The sequence below is a fragment of the Oryx dammah genome, unplaced genomic scaffold (genome assembly GCF_014754425.2).
Source record: "Oryx dammah isolate SB20612 unplaced genomic scaffold, SCBI_Odam_1.1 HiC_scaffold_29, whole genome shotgun sequence".
Lineage (NCBI taxonomy): Eukaryota > Metazoa > Chordata > Mammalia > Artiodactyla > Bovidae > Oryx > Oryx dammah.
The window spans coordinates 44,068,578-44,083,958 of record NW_024070213.1 but is presented as its reverse complement, the minus strand read 5'-3'; the positions used below and the strand labels follow the sequence as shown (position 1 = coordinate 44,083,958).

The 15,381-nt window shown below is 50.1% G+C and overlaps 1 protein-coding gene across 7 annotated transcripts in view; it reads left to right on the top strand.

The window, feature by feature from the left end:
* Positions 1–1,604: 1,604 nt before the first annotated feature.
* Positions 1,605–15,381, top strand: part of LOC120858578 (apolipoprotein L3-like) — a 17,041-nt gene continuing 3,264 nt past the window's right edge. Inside the window, exons 1-6 of one of the 7 annotated variants that reach the window (XM_040234724.1) lie at positions 6,019–6,406; positions 7,555–7,653; positions 8,660–8,785; positions 10,709–10,749; positions 10,929–11,034; positions 12,828–12,948. In XM_040234724.1, the coding sequence (XP_040090658.1) occupies positions 11,004–11,034; positions 12,828–12,948 (152 nt within the window). In that variant the 5' untranslated portion in view covers positions 6,019–6,406; positions 7,555–7,653; positions 8,660–8,785; positions 10,709–10,749; positions 10,929–11,003. Of the gene's footprint in view, positions 3,179–4,248; positions 4,563–6,018; positions 6,407–7,554; positions 7,654–8,659; positions 11,035–12,827; positions 12,949–15,381 lie in introns of those variants that run through there. The other 6 variants (XM_040234722.1, XM_040234723.1, XM_040234726.1 and 3 more) reach the window with 6 other exon arrangements.

Below are 15,381 nucleotides of genomic sequence, written 5' to 3'. Positions count from 1 at the left end.
AAAGACTTGAACACAACTGAATGACTAACACTTTGCAAATGTCTAAGTTCGCTCTGCCCATATTGTTGGAATTTAGGCTCTTGCAACTTCCTTCATTTTAAATAACATGGCAGTGAACATATTTGTGTATGAAGTTTTTCCCTCATCTTTGAGGCTGTTTTTCTGGGGGTGGGCCCTGCAGATGACATTGTTGGGGTAAAGGGAATGAGCGCTTAAAGGCTCCCATCTGACCCATCCCCCACGCCCCACTGCCACCCACCCCGGGTGTCCCTGCAGGCTGACTTCGTTATCGAGCTTTGGCCAAGGCCACCTATGAGCACATGTTCACACCGCCTGGCGCACAGCCTCCAGTGGCTGGATCCCAGGGCGTGGACCTAATTGAACGGGGATGTCCTCAGTCTATGGAGGTCCTGGCTTAGACAAAAGCTGGTTCTTCTCAGCAAATTGTGTTGCTTGCACAGAGTATCTAACAATTTGTTACACTCGGATGCTGCGTTATACCCAGTCTGGGCCCAGCCTCCTCGTCAATGACAGTTGTTGATGAGAGACTTGCCCTGTCACAGCGCTGCTCCCAAGCCACTTGTGGCCCTTGCGTGCCATCCTGCACCTGGCCCCACTTTCTTGGCTTCCCCTGCTTCGCTCCTTAGCTTCCTAAGTATGTTGAAGCCCCACTTGACTTTAAACTACCTGTTTAAAGAAACACTCTTTCTCTAATTACCTAGGGTAATGTACCAGAGCCCCAATGTTTACTGCCATCTTTGTTAGAAATGCATGGGGACAGAGAGACCAGCAGGTAAAATCCCTTCAGGGCCCAGGTTCTGCAAGTCTGACTCCTTACCTGGCCCTTGCTCCAGGTGCCCTCTTCCTGGCGTCCCTCTATCCCGCTTTCCCTGTACCAGGAGAAGTCTGTGCGCAGAGCATGAAGACCGACCCAGGGCCTTGGTCTTTCTCTAGGACTCCGTGGTGGCTGGGGTGGCATGTGTTCAGCGGCCAGCTCTCCTCTTCTAGATCAAGGCCCTGGAGATCGAGAGCAACCTGTACCGCATGGGCCAGAGCAAGGTTTTCTTTGGGCTACCGTGCTAGCCCACCTGGAGGAGGAGTGGGACCTGAAGATCACAGATGTCATCATTGGCTTCCAGGCCTGCTGTACGGGCTACCTGGCTGGGAAGTGAGTCCCGGGATGCCCACCACCAGCTTAGGGCCCCCAGCTGTCCTGTGGTGGAGGCACTGAGGAAGCAGGGCCTGGTTGCCCTCACCCAGGCAGGTGTCCTCCGGGGAGGCCCACATGGCTTTCCCACCCCCCTGCTTCCTGGATTTCTGCCTGAGGTTTAAAGTGAGCAGGCAGGAGGGGTGACTGTGCTCCAATTTTTCCAGCAGAAAAACCCCTGCCTCCTACTGTTCCTCTCTGTGTCCCTTCTGTAGGTGTGACACCCAGATCTGGCTGTACCCAGAGGACCCTGAGCTCTGGGGAAGCAGCATCCTTGAGTTCCAGCAGCTCCTGTGAGGTCAGAGGCAGACTTGTACAGGTCACTGGGCAGGGCAGCTGCCCATTTGCTCCTTGACTTGTCTGTGTCTGGGCTCTGGGGTGCCTGTCCTGGCCTGAGCCCTGAGCTCTGGGAACAGGGTGTCAGATGAATGTTTGCAGGACATGAGCTGCTGACATGCTCCCACCAAACACAAGTCCCTGAGTTGCTGGAACAAAGCACCTACCTCTCCCCTCCTTTCAGCTCCTTTATCTGTAAAACACATCAGATACATAACAGTTGGCTTTAAGACCAAACTATGGTTGCCTATCCTCATGGAATAATCTCCTGTCCCTCCCTCAAAACCTGGGGGAGGGGACCATAATGGCCCAGGGACGTTTCCTGGGGTGAAACCACCCTGAGGGAAGGGCAGGCGGGCCTCCATGGGGGCATCCAGGTCCACTGCAGTCACTTCTGCTTGAGGCAAACCGCGAAGTTCACCAGCAGTCCAGCTGCAGGCCTCTCAGACTGAGGGAACTTGACCTGCATTTCTTCATCTGTGAAACGGAGCCTGCACTCCTAGAGCTGATGTGAGATTCAACAGGAAAGGCGTGGACGGTGTGAGCACAGCGCCTGACACTCGCTCAGCCCCGTCAACAGAGGCTTTTCGCTCAAGAACCAAACGGAGGCAGGGCCAGCTCTCCGCTGCAGACTTCTCTGTCGCCAGGACACTGGTTTTCTGATAAAAGTCTTCCATTTGGAGAGAAAAAATCTGTTGTCAGGTGGAGATAAGGTGAGGTAGAAAAGGGCAGCGTGCTCTCAGCCCTTCCCATGAACTTCTACCTCCACCTTATGGCAGTGACCACCAAGGCTGGGCCTCCTCCTGTGGGCCACCGGGACTAAAGGCGCTAGTTCCGTCCCTGCCAGCAGGGCTAAGTCTAGAGGGATCTGATCCTAGGGGTGGAGGCGGGGCTTAGAGTGGCTGAGGGATGGCCTTAGGCCCCTCTTCCAGGCACCATGGGTGAAGAGCAGGAAATGGTGGGCTCTGCAGGCGAGGTCACGGGGGCTTCTCAGAGGAGTCTGCTCAGATTTGGGCTTTGCAGAAAGGGATTCTCCCGGGTGGATGCAGCAGGTGTCCCTGGCAGAAGAACCTGTGTGAGCGAATCCTGGCAGCCACATGAGCGTGGCCCTCCACAGCAGAGTGTGACCAGCATGCACTGAGCACCTGGTGTGTTCTGGGCCTGTACCACGTGCTGGTGGCACAAAGGTGGGCGAGGCAGGCCGGCTGGTGAGTGGTGGGTTGGTGGGTGAGAAGATGGAAATATGGAGGAGCGATTTGCCAAGGGCCTCACTCTGTGTTGGCGGCAGGTCTTCCTTCAAGGAGCCCGAGGCAGGGTGGACTGTGTCAAGAAGGACGTGGAATGTCAGGACTGGACTTGTTTGTCTAGGGTGTCAGCAGGATGGTGGGAATAGCCCAAGGTGGGGCCTGGTGCGCAGGATGTTTGTTTGACTTGAGTCACTCAGAAATAAGGGTTTTGACTTTCACTTTTGCTTCCCAGAGTATATCTGGGCCAAGAGGGTGTGTGTGTTCTCACTGCAGAGACACACAGCTGTGTTCTCACTGCAGAGACGCACAGCTGGTGGCTGCATCTGCACAGATGTGAACAACTGGATCTTGTTCACACTCGGACAGAGGAAGTTTCCTGAGTAAGCAGGTGGGTAAGACCCTGCCCATCCCATCTTCGCATCCTCAGGATGACTGTCTGAGAAAAGGATGACTGTCACTGACTGACAGAAGAAGGAAATGGAAGCTCAGAGAGGTGAGGTCAGCAGGTTAAGCAGGGGCAGAGCCTGGAGTGGAGGCAGGTGTGTGTGAGGGCTTCCTCCCAGCCACGGGCCCCTAAACAGAGCAGAGGGAGGGCCACGGCTGCTCAGTGGGCTCAGCTCAGGATGTGGACTCCTGAGACACGAGCAGCGACCCCAGAAGGAAGGCGTATGTTCCAGGTACCCAGCCATTTAGGAAAACAAAGGAAGCAGACGGGGTGGAGGAGGACAAGAAGTCAGAGCCTCTCCTCCTATGACCTGGACACAGTGAAGCTGTCCCCAGGGTGCGAGGCTGGGGCTGATGGGGGAAAGGGGATTTTTTTCAAATACAAGGAATCAAGATTTGTTGAAAAACCCTGCCTCTGAGTGCCAGACTCAGTGCCAGGCCCCGGGGGTTAGTGGGGCCTGAAGACGGACAGGACACCAATCGGGAAGTCAAAGGGCGTTGGCTTCCTGTGTTTGCCAGGCCCTCTGCTCAGGATGTGGGTGATGGGTGGTCCCGTGTGGGGAAGGTGGCCTTGCTGGAAGAAGTGAGAAGGGCTCACTGCACAAGGTCTACATATACCCTGGTGTTGCAATGTTAAGATAAAAAGCCAAACTCTACAGGCATCAGTATAATAGGCCTTTCTAAATCCAGCTTGAACATCTGGGAGTTCATGGTTCACATACTGTTGAATCCTGGCTTGGAGTATTTTGAACATCGCTTTGGTAGCTTGTGAGATGAGTGCAATCGTGCGGTAGTTTGAGCATTCTTTGGCATTGCCTGTCTTTCTGACTGCAACGAAAACTGACCTTTTCCAGTCCTGTGGCCACTGCTGAGTGTTTTTCAGTCCCTTCAGTTTTTCTCTCCTGTTTACATTTGGATCCTTTTGAATGATTGATTGATTAGGATCTTTCCTTTCTTCTCCGTTCTCTCCCTCTTTCTCCCCTTCTCCCCTCCCTCCCTTTCTAATTTTAACACGGGGAACTGGGGTTGTGCTGTGTCATCGAGAAGCTGCTTGTTTCATGTCCCCATAAGGGGTCCCACCACTCATATTTTGAACAGGCTGTGCCCAGGAGGGTGGAGGGTGCCCAGAGGCCCTGGACAGAAGGAGCAGCAGAGAAGAGACAGGGCCCCTGATGATGCAGGAAGGGTTCTCAGACCTGGAGAAACTGAGCAAAAAGGGACCACGACCAGGAAAGTGCGGCCCTCAAGAGGAGCTGGGGAGCAACTGGGGGAAGGTGGCAGAGGGAGACTTGGAGCTGGGCCTCCAGAGACAAGTAACCCGTCACACGGTGAGGCCAGTGGGGAAGCACATGCATGGGGAGGGGCAGCCTGTGCCAGGGAGCTGTCAGTTTCCTGCAGCAGGCCCTGTGGAAGCAGAGAGCGTGAGGAACACGGGAGCTCGGGCAGCATGGAGGGTGCAGGTGCTCGGCCAGGGACTTTCCTAACACCCCTTTCCCTTCCCAGGGAGGGTGACTGCAGGCACATGAGGGAGATGGTTGGGGAGAATCTGTCTGCCCACGAGGAGGGGAGGGATGCATGCCTGGCCATGCAGCTGGGCAGGGACAGGCTTCTCCAGGGTCCTCCCCTCGCCCACAAACAGCCTTTCCAGAAAGGGACCAATCAGAGGCTAACAGAGGAGGAAGCCCTGGTTAGGAATCCAGCAGAGGACGCACCGTCAGCATCCACACCCACCTGAGGCCCCAGACAAGGGTTAGGAGCAGGCCAAGAATGGGAGGGAAGGACAAAAGGCTGAGTCCAGTGTTCAACGCATTTACAATTGTTTGTCATCATCCAGGAGCCGGCCTTTCTGCCTGAGCCCTCCTCTTCTTTCTGACTTGGCTCTGTTCTCATGTTTCATGATTTCAATAGGCTGACCTGGCTTCTGGGGTCCTCCAGCTTTGGGGCAGAGAAGGGGCAGGGGGCCCGCCAGCTCTCCTCTTCCATCTACCTGGAGCAGGGCCTGCCTTTGTGACTTCTCTCCCATCCACATGACGGTGCCTCCAGCCTTCGCCACCAGGCACACTCCCTAAAAACAAGCTGATGGTTACTCTTCGTGAGGGAGAGCTGGGAACATCACAGAGGAAGGTGCAGGAAGAAAGATCCTAGGCTTGGAGCTTAGATGAGGGGATGTGGGGGAAGCTCAAAGGAAATGGGGCTGCTCTAGTTTGGGTGCTGCGGGGAATGGGAGGCAGCACCACCACCGGGCTCTCAGGAACTCATCTATGGAGAGGGGCGAGCAGAGCGAGGATGGAGCTGTGATTGGTAAAAAGGAGCAGGCCTGCTTTTCAGCCAGGGGAGGGTCGTGGTGTTGGTGGGGGCGCAGTGATGGGTGTTTGCTGTCTCCTTCGCTCCTGCTCTCAGGGTGACCCTGTGGGAGGCTGGAGTTCTGTGAGAGCCTTTACATCCAACGGGAGAAGAGCAGCGCCCTGTTGTGACCCCAGGCCAGCCTCCGGATGTCAGGGGCTCTTTCTTTCTCAATCCTCTATAAACATTCGTGTAAATAGAGAGGAATATACTCAGAGACTTCAAGACTCCTCTTATTACTAAATTCAATTCAATTCACAACAAAACACTTCCCATTGCATTCACTCTTCTTTGCAGCATAGAAACAAGAGAAAGACACCAGCTCATTGTGTCCCACTCTCTGCAGTCTCACGGACAGGAGCCCTCCAAGCTCCTCAGTCCCTGGGACTTCCCAGGCAAGAATACTGCAGTGGGCAACCACTTCTTTCTCCAGGGGATGCTCCCTGCCCAGGCATCGATCCCATATCTCTTTCGTCTTGCGTCTCCTGCATAACCACTAGCATTCTTTTTCACCTTTATGTCTCTCTTTTTGGCCACACTTTTCTAAAGTCCTCTCCTTTGAATATTATTATGAACTCATGGCCTTTCACAGACTCAGCCTGTCTCAATGGAACATTCATAGCAATCATTATCTTTTATTGTTATTATTATATGTGGGTGCCCCCTTATGACCACTGCTCTGATCATCTTCAAGAGCATCCTTGCCTTTGCAGGAGCAGAGATGCTGGAATTCACCTCCCCTGCAAGGGGTCTTCCTTCCTCTGAGTGGACGGAAGCCCATGGGTGCCCATGTGGGTGTCCAGATGCTGCTGAACAGTATCTGTTTAAGGTCACAGTTCACTCTCATCATTCTGGTTTCACCCTGTTTTCATGCCTACTTTTCTAGACAACTAGGTTTCATCAACACGAACATCTTCCTACACTGACAGTTGTCACAGCAGGAGTCACACATTTCTTGTTGGCATTTAATTCAGCTGCTTCCATCATCTTTAAGGTGGTGGCACCAGAAACCACCCCATTCTTGTGGGTTACTGACTGCTATAAGTGACTTCTGTTGTCTTAGAGTTAAAACAATCCAATCCTAAAAGTGCATATGGTTCAGTTCAGTTCCGTTCAGTCTCTCAGTCGTGTCTGACTCTTTGCGACCCCGTGAATCGCAGCACACCAGGCCTCCGTGCCCATCACCAACTCCCGGAGTTCACTCACATCCAACGAACTGGTGATGCCATCCAGCCATCTCATCCTCTGTCGTCCCCTTTTCCTCCTGTCCCCAATTCCTCCCAGCATCAGAGTCTTTTCCAATGATCAACTCTTCGCATGAGGTGACCAAAGTATAAGAGTTTCAGCTTTAGCATCATTCCGTCCAAAGAACATCCAGGGCTGATCTCCTTTAGAATAGACAGGATGGATCTCCTTGCAGTCCAAGGGACTCTCAAGAGTCTTCTCCAACACCACAGTTCAAAAGCATCAATTCTTTGGCACTCAGCTTTCTTCACAGTCTAACTCTCACAGCCATACATGACCACTGGAAAAACCATAGCCTTGACTAGATGGACCTTTGTTGGCAAACTAATATCTCTGCTTTTCAATATGCTGTCTAGGTTGGTCATAATTTTCCTTCCAAGGAGTAAGCGTCTTTTAATTTCATGGCTGCAGTCAACATCTGCAGTGATTTGGGGGCCCCAGAAAATAAAGTCTGACCCTGTTTCCCCATCTATTTCCCATGAAGTGATGGGACCAGATGATTAAAACAGATCAATTTGTACAGAGGGTTCTGCTCTTTCCTTCCCAAGGAAAAGCTGCTTCTTTAGATAGTTAACCAATGTCTTTAAATGATATCACTACATTGGGAGGCCTAATGGTGTGAGAATGTGTGTGCGGGAGACAGGAACCTGGACTGGAGTCTGGCTCTAGCACTAGCTGTGTGCTTTGAGTAAATTACTTAGCCTCTCTGAGCTTCAGTTTCCTTTCTTATAGGATCATTGTGAGAACCAAAAGGAAGTGAATTCATACCAAGCAATTGGGAAGGTGCCTGGTGCAAAGCGGGAAGTCATCAACCACAATAGCTAGTAAGTGGTAAGTATTGCATGTTGCTTTTTCTTGACTTAAATTTGATAGTATTTATTTGCTTCTTATTGGGAAAAATAAGGATTTCATTTATTTTTATACTTTCTATTATACCTTTCCCCTTCTTATCCTTTTATCATTATTCCACTAATTGTATATCCTCTGTTACGAAGTTTTGTACTTGTAAGCACTTTATTTACATCTTCGTTTCTTATGCTCTCGACTGGACCTACTATTTCTTGACTCCCAGCTTTGTAAACTGAGATATTAGTCTTCCTCCTCCCTTCAGTGCTTTGGCTCCCAAGCTCTAGAAGTGTATTTTGATTTGTATATTAACAAGTACATTTACTTCACATATTTAAATACTCTGTTTCATTTTCAAAGATAAGGTTATTTTATAATGACTATAAATGAAATAAAACTAAGATTTTTGAATCACTAATAAACCTGTGAGGTAATACACCTGGTGAGTTATAATATACTTGTGAGTTATTTCATATTATATATATTAATATTACCTCAGTTTTAAAACAGTCTCCAAAGGTCTTGGACATAGATATATTTACTTTAGATTTTTTTTAAAATCAAACAAAAGTGTTTACACTTTTTGTGATATTTTAATACATTTTTAAAGAGCTAACTTGTACCATATAGCCGCACATGCTTCTCAGCAGTTCACTTCAGTTCAGTTTAGTCTCTCAGTCATGTCCAATTCTTTGCAACCCCATGAACTGCAGCACGCCAGGACTCCCTGTCGATCACCAACTCCCGGAGCCTACCCAAACTCAAGTCTATTGAGTCAGTGACGCCATCCAACCATCTCATCCCCTGTCGTCCCCTTATCCTCCTGAGCTTTAGTTTTTCCTGATGTTTCTAACTGGCTTCATTTTCACCCCTTTCACTGTTTATCTCCAACATTTCCTCCATTTCTTTCCAACAGTGCTTCATGTGATACCGAGTCCCCGTCCCACAGACTCTGGACTTCTTATCCCATTCTGGACTGGTTTCTCTCTAGGTCTGCTGTGCGCCCAGCTGGGATCCTTGGATTCCCTTCCCACGGGGTTGATGGTCCTGATTCCTGGATCCCACGTCTATCTCTCTCGTGGGTATCCTTTACCTTCCTCCATAATTAAACAAACATGTAATCTAATTTTTTCCCCCTGCATCTCATTTTCAAGTAACTTTCTAAAAGCCTGGTGAAGGGGGAAGGCTGCTGTGAACATGGGATGGGGTGTGGGGGTGGTGGGCTTGTCCCCTGCTCTCCCCTCGGCCTCCCTCTCATCTTGCTCCCTCTCTGGGGCTCTGCCCAGCAGACCGGCCTTCTCTCCTGTGAACACCCTTCCTGTTCCTCTCCCTCTACTGCGCTCCTCCTCACTCAGCTATCACTTCTCCACCCAGTGAGTCTTCAGACATTCGTGAAAGACTCTGGTCTCCTGTTGCTCCCATGCTTGCTTTTATTAGCAGCAGAGGGAGGAGACGCAGGCCATGGGTTCTTGACCCAGTGAGTCGGGTGCAACCAGTATACCAAGGGCAAGACTTCTGACCTTAGGTAAGTCAGGTAACCTCTATGTGTCAGCTTCCTTATTTGTAAATGAGGATACAATGGCACACACCTCAAAAGCTAATGGAATAACATATGAGGTACCATTGGTAAAGTTTCAGAGCCGATACCAATGCAGAGCAACAATCACAAACACCAGTTGCTCTTCTCAGTGAAAGTGGAAGTTGCTCAGTCATGTCCGACTCTTTGTGATCCCTTGGATGACACAGTCCATGGAATTCTCCAGGCCAGAATACTGCAGCGGGTAGCCGTTCCCTTCTCCAGGGGATCTTCCCAACCTGGGGATCGAACCCACGTCTCCTGAATGCCAGGTGGATTCTTTACCAACTGAGCCACAAGGGAATCCCACGTGAAGCTGTTTCCCCTCGACTCTGAACCGGGGACATGTTGCATGTTAGGTGAACGTGATAACCACTACACTACAGAAACCAGCACTCTCATCAGCAGATGGTGTTATACTCATATATACTTTCACCATCACTTCAGTCAGGTCTCAGGAGGAGGAGCTGACAGATGCTCTTTTGCTTTCTTAAAAATAGTAGCTCCACATCATCAACACTTGCTCTCCTTCCTCATCTCCCATGGCAAGATAACCACATGCAGAACCAAAATAAATGATTTAATCATAAAGATCTGGTTGTTTTTTAATTTTTAAAGGAAGACCACTGGGAATGGGTTTATCTGAAAGGATGGACACCCTCAGATATTATAAGTGTGAACATAAATTGCTACAATTTTTTTGCATAGCATGGTGGCTCTAGGTATGGAAATTTTTTAGGTGTTGATGCCATCTGATCTTAACTCTCCTTCTAGATATAGCTTAAGGATACAGTCTCAGATGTAGGTGAAGGTTTATACAAGCAGAATATTCTTTGCACTATTATTTACATAAAGGATTAGAAACTACATCAAGTCCAATATTCAGGAGGGGAAAGCAAGGAGGACAGAACAGCTGCAGGGGTCTCAGCCACTCAGAGCAGGGATACAGGAATCGGGACAGGGTTGGTGGGACTCCAGGCCCTTGTGGCGAAAAAAGGCTCTTGCAGAAGCAAGAAGGACCTGGGCTATGGGAGCCGTATCACCAGGAACTTTATCAAGGAGAGACTTGATAGGGAGCAAGACATCAGTGTGGAAGGAAGAGTCATTTACCAGTTAACATATATCCACAAATCAATATTTTTGTATATTATAGGGAAGAGAGCATAGTCATCACACACATGTGATCTGGATCAGAAAGACCCAGGTTCTAGTCCAGACTCTGGCACCAGCGTGACAATTTGGACTCTGCCAAGTCTGAGTGAGTTTCAGGAGCCTGCATGTCAAGGACGCTGGATCAATGTTATCATTAATATTAGTCATTACCAATTCAAATGACAGGTGTCCCAACCTCACTTTATTCCAGAGTATCACCTCCTACCTGTTCTTCTGTCTCTGGTTTTACTGTTCCTATAACTTCGCAGATGGCTGTCTCCTGTCTGATACCTTCTCTTTCTGCCCCAACAGGAGAGCAGGACTCTGACTTGGCTTGGAAGGAGCTGTAGGAGGTGAGTGACTTTTCTTAACTAACAACCAGCATAGCCCAGGAGATAGAGAGCCACACTGGGCTAGTTCCTGGAGGCACTGGTGGCCATCCCACAGGAAACCACCAGAGAACTTGTCCCTCACTGCTCCCTGCAGCCGCTGCTCCCTCACAGTGGAGCTCACAGTCTCTTCTCTCCCCAAGGGTGAGGTCACACCTCCTTCAGTCTGATGCAGACAAGGAGCTGAAGGGAGATCGCTGAGAGCCCCTGCTGCCACCATGAGCTCAGAAAACTTCGGACACTGCTCAGGTAGTCACCTCTCTCTTCTCTGGAAGGTTCTTACTTGCGACCCAGAATTGAGGGAGGTGTTTTCAGGCTGAGTTAAATTACAGACAAATCAAGAACCATGAAGAGGATGGATAAGCATCCTTGAACTTCCAAGGGAGACCAGGAGATTCCCTCACCCTGGGGTCTGCTCACAGCCTCCTTCCCGACCCTCTCCTCAGGGAGCCATAACCAAGGTGCTGACTTCCCACCTCTCCCACCACCCAGCAAGTGACTCAAGACGGAGGCCGGGAGAGCACACGCAGAGCACGGACCACAGATGGGAGTCCCCAAGGCCAGGCAGGCCTGGAGAGGAGGCCCTCCAGCATCACTGGCGCGTCTCCTGCTCTCTCCCTTGGCCCAAGCCTCCTCCCGCTCCCAGACCCTGGGGCATCACCACAGAAGCTGTTTCCTCTGGCTCTTCCCAGCCAGCAGCCCAGCTTCTCTGCAAGGGTCAGTGGACCCTGCCCTGAACCCCAGTCTGGCCTTTGCTGCCTCCCACCTGGAGGGGAAGGGTGATGAGGATCACATCTGGCTCCACCCCTCCTCCACCTGGTTGATCCCCTCCCTGCCCATCCTAGAGTCTGTGGTCAGAAGCAGGAATCCTCTCACATGGTAGTTTCACTCAATGGCGAGTGGTCCTAAAGTCTTTTTTAAACTGAGGTAACATGAGTTTGTAATGTTTTCTAAGTTTCGTGTGTACCACATTATATTTATACTTCTATACACTACTGCATGCTCACCACCAAAAATGAGTTGCAAAGAATCCCCATTGTGTGCTATAGAGTAGAATGAACAAATCACAGGAGTTTTAAATGTAAGGAGGATTCAAAGTCCTGTCCAAGAAATGTCTGACACTTGACCTTGGATTCAACCTCACCGCTTTCGGCTCTGTGGTCTTGGGCTGTCCATTCTCCTGTCTGAGTTTCACTTGCCTCTTCTGTGAAATAAGGATAATGCCTCTTTGTGTGGATTTACCAAGAAACACATTTGATATCAAGTCCCAGCCCCTACACACATATATATAGCCTGGCCACCAATATCTTACCTACAATTCCATGACTTCCAGATCTCTGAAATCACACAGGGATTTTGATAAGTCATTGAGGAGTAATCTTACCCTGTAGTGATCTGAGGCTATTTGTAGTCATTACATTCTTTATCCCATTTAATGTGAGTATTCAATTGTTTCACTGCCCAAACATGAAAGCATTCATTTATAGGGTGCTGCCAGTCTATTCTGGAAGTGGTAACTAACAAATCACACTTGCTCTTTCTTCTCTTTGTGTGTGTGTGTTCAGTTGCTCAGTCATGTCCAACTCTTTGCAGCTGCATGGACTGCAGCCTGCCAGCCTCCTCTAATTGTGGAATTTCCAAACAAGGATATTGGAGTGGCTTGCCATGTCCTCCTTCAAGGGATCTTCCTGACTCAGGGATCAAACCTGCCTCTCTTACATCTCCTGCATTGGCGGGCAGGTTCTTTACCACTAGAAGTCCCTGGGAATCCCACCTATGGCCTCAATTTACTGGGAATCCCACCTAGGACCTCATTTCACCTAACCTCCTTACAAGCCCTATCTTCAGAAAGGTCACCAGGGGGTTAACTCTTCAATACAAATTGGGGAGGTGGGACAGTCCATCCATAACCCTAGGTGACCTCAACAAGAGCACCCCAGGTGACTGCTGTTCAGCAAGATGAATTTTACCTACCTTATACTCAATAACATTTATGTCCCACCACAAATTCTTCTAATCTTATTCCCTTTTCTTTCATCTAGATATTGAGATCTTTTTTGAGGATGTCGCTGAATGTCTCTGGGACATACTGAGCAGAGAGGAACTGCTACTCCTGCTGAATGAATTTCTGGAAAGAATTGAGGCTGAGGCCAGTTTGTCCAGGTAACCTGCACAGGTGCACCGGGAAGGTCACCCATGTCCCCCAGCACCAGGCTAGCTTCCTCCTGGCAGGACCCTATCATTGGGGTCAAGGATGTTCCTTCTCAAGATCCCATCAAGAATGTTTCCTCCATGTCAATTGCTGACAGTGAATGATTGTGTGTTGAGAAGAGATGAAACCTACAAGGAAGCGGCAGGTTATGTGACCTTGGACAAGTTACTGAACTGCTCCCTGCTTTAGTTTCTTCATCTTTTCATTTTTATTGGAGGACATTGAGCTCATGCATTTAAAGTGCTTCCCATAATGACTGACACAGAATAAGTACTCAGTCAATAGTAACATTTAAAAAACTTGTTGGGAAGAGACAGGGGTCAAGGGTCTTCTTTCTGGTGAGGAAACCAAGCAGACTTTCCCTTGAGACAAATTAGAGAATCCTGACACCACCATTTGTGTCCTGGGCCTGCCTACAGTCTTTCTACCCATGTTAGGAGCTGTACCAACCCAGCAGGGTCCTGCTGGCCCATAAGGCAGAGAGGCTAGAGGGGAACTGGAGGAGCTGGTGGGATCCTGGATCTAGCCCTGCCCAACTCCTGGGCCTGTGGGCTTAAGACTTTGAATCTCAGATCTGTCCTGTGTCCAATGGGAATAGCAATTCAGTCTGATGGATTGTGGTGATGGCCTCAGAGTGAACTGCAGGGTCAGAGGTGGGGAACCAAGTGCAATCATCTCGTCCAAAGGACCAGGGAGGCCTGTACCAGGGTCAGACCCAGGGGTCAGGGTGGAGCAGAGAGTCCAGGTTGGAGGGCGAGTAGGCAGGCTTGGGCAGCAGGACCAGGACTAGAGTGAGGAGAGTGGGCCCTAAGGACACAGAACTGAAGGGACTGTGACCCTAGCAGAGGTCCCCTGAGTGGGAGGGGGGACATTTCTTCCCTCCCTGATGGGCTCCCCTCATGCTGGACTAGAGGGCCCTGGGTGACTGTGTCTGTACACCCTGCCTGGGACCTGGCTTCTCACTCCATCTGGGATCCTCTTCTAATCTACGTGAAGTCCCCCTGACAGTGGGAAGGCCATATGGCTCAGGGAGCCCTCCAGGCTCACAATGAGTGGCTGTGGTTGTGTGACATTTGAGGGATTCTGAGGAGCCTCACACCTCCCCACCCAAGAGGAAAATGCTTCCTCCACCAGCTGTGCAAGGGCCGGTCTCCTCAGGCTCAGCTGTTCAGATGGGTGTTTCCTCAAGTCCCTTGAATCTTTAGAGATCCCACAGGTACACACGGTCTTCGGGTGCAGGCAGGTGAAGTTGTCACCAGGAACATTGTGAGTTAGTTTGGTGACCCCTGAGCAGTTGAGGGTGCAGGGTGACGGGTCAGGAGTCAGTGAGGTGAGCTGGAGAGTCCTAGGGAAACCAGGGCTCAGAGCACATCTCCCTCTTCCCTGTCAACTGGGGCAGTGGGTGGACCCAGTGACCTTCTGCTGAGAAAGTCAAGGGCTCAATGCTTAGAAGACAGCAGATGGCAGACCAAATGATTATAAGGTGCCTTCTAGCTCTGACTTTTGGGGTTTAAAAAATTCTAAGTCATAGAGACAGCCAGTCTGCAAAGTGTAGGGGCACAGTGCCCAGGACTGCCCTTACTTTGACTTCAATGCAAATTTAGGGGATCCTCAAAGCAACTCTCAGGTTCAAGAATTCTGTATAGAATAGATAGGACTCACTGAAAGCTTCATGATCCCAGCTACAGATTACTACAGGGAAGGATAAAAGTCCCCCCCAGCCACAAGGCAGAGTCTGGACAGGTTTCACATACGAAGCTTCCATTGTCCTCAGGACACGTTAGTGAACTGGATTCGGTGTGTGACAAGATGCATGGAGTACTGCCCATCAGGGACACTCACCTTGCTTAAAAGCCAAATTACCCTGACCTGTCATCTGCAGCCCCTCCTGGAAGTCAGACTCGTGCCCTAGTGTCCAGCTCTATCAGATGGCAGAACTGATACCATGAGACCCAGAGACCTTGGGTCACTTGTCACCTTGTCAGACTGACCAGTGGCCAAAGTCCCAGGCAGGCAAGGACACTCCTATCAGCCTGAATCTTTGGGGCTTAGGGACCACTTCCCAGTAGCCAAGGGCAAAGAACAGGGAGAGTTCTCACTACACACTGAAGCCCTTGAATGAAGGTTTTCTCCTCCAGTCCTACATGTCTTTGTTTATCTCTGGAGTTCCCACTCCAAAAACTCTTTCAAAACTGATGGTGTTGACCCACCTGTGAGACGTCTTTACCACATACCTTTACTTTGGCTGAGCCATGTGGCCTGTGGGATCCTCATTCCCCAACCAGAGACTGAGTCAAGGCCGGCAGTGGGAGTGCAGAGTTTAAACCTCTGTACCACCTGGGAATTCTCTCAAATACCTCTCTTAAGTTGCCAGTATCCTAAGG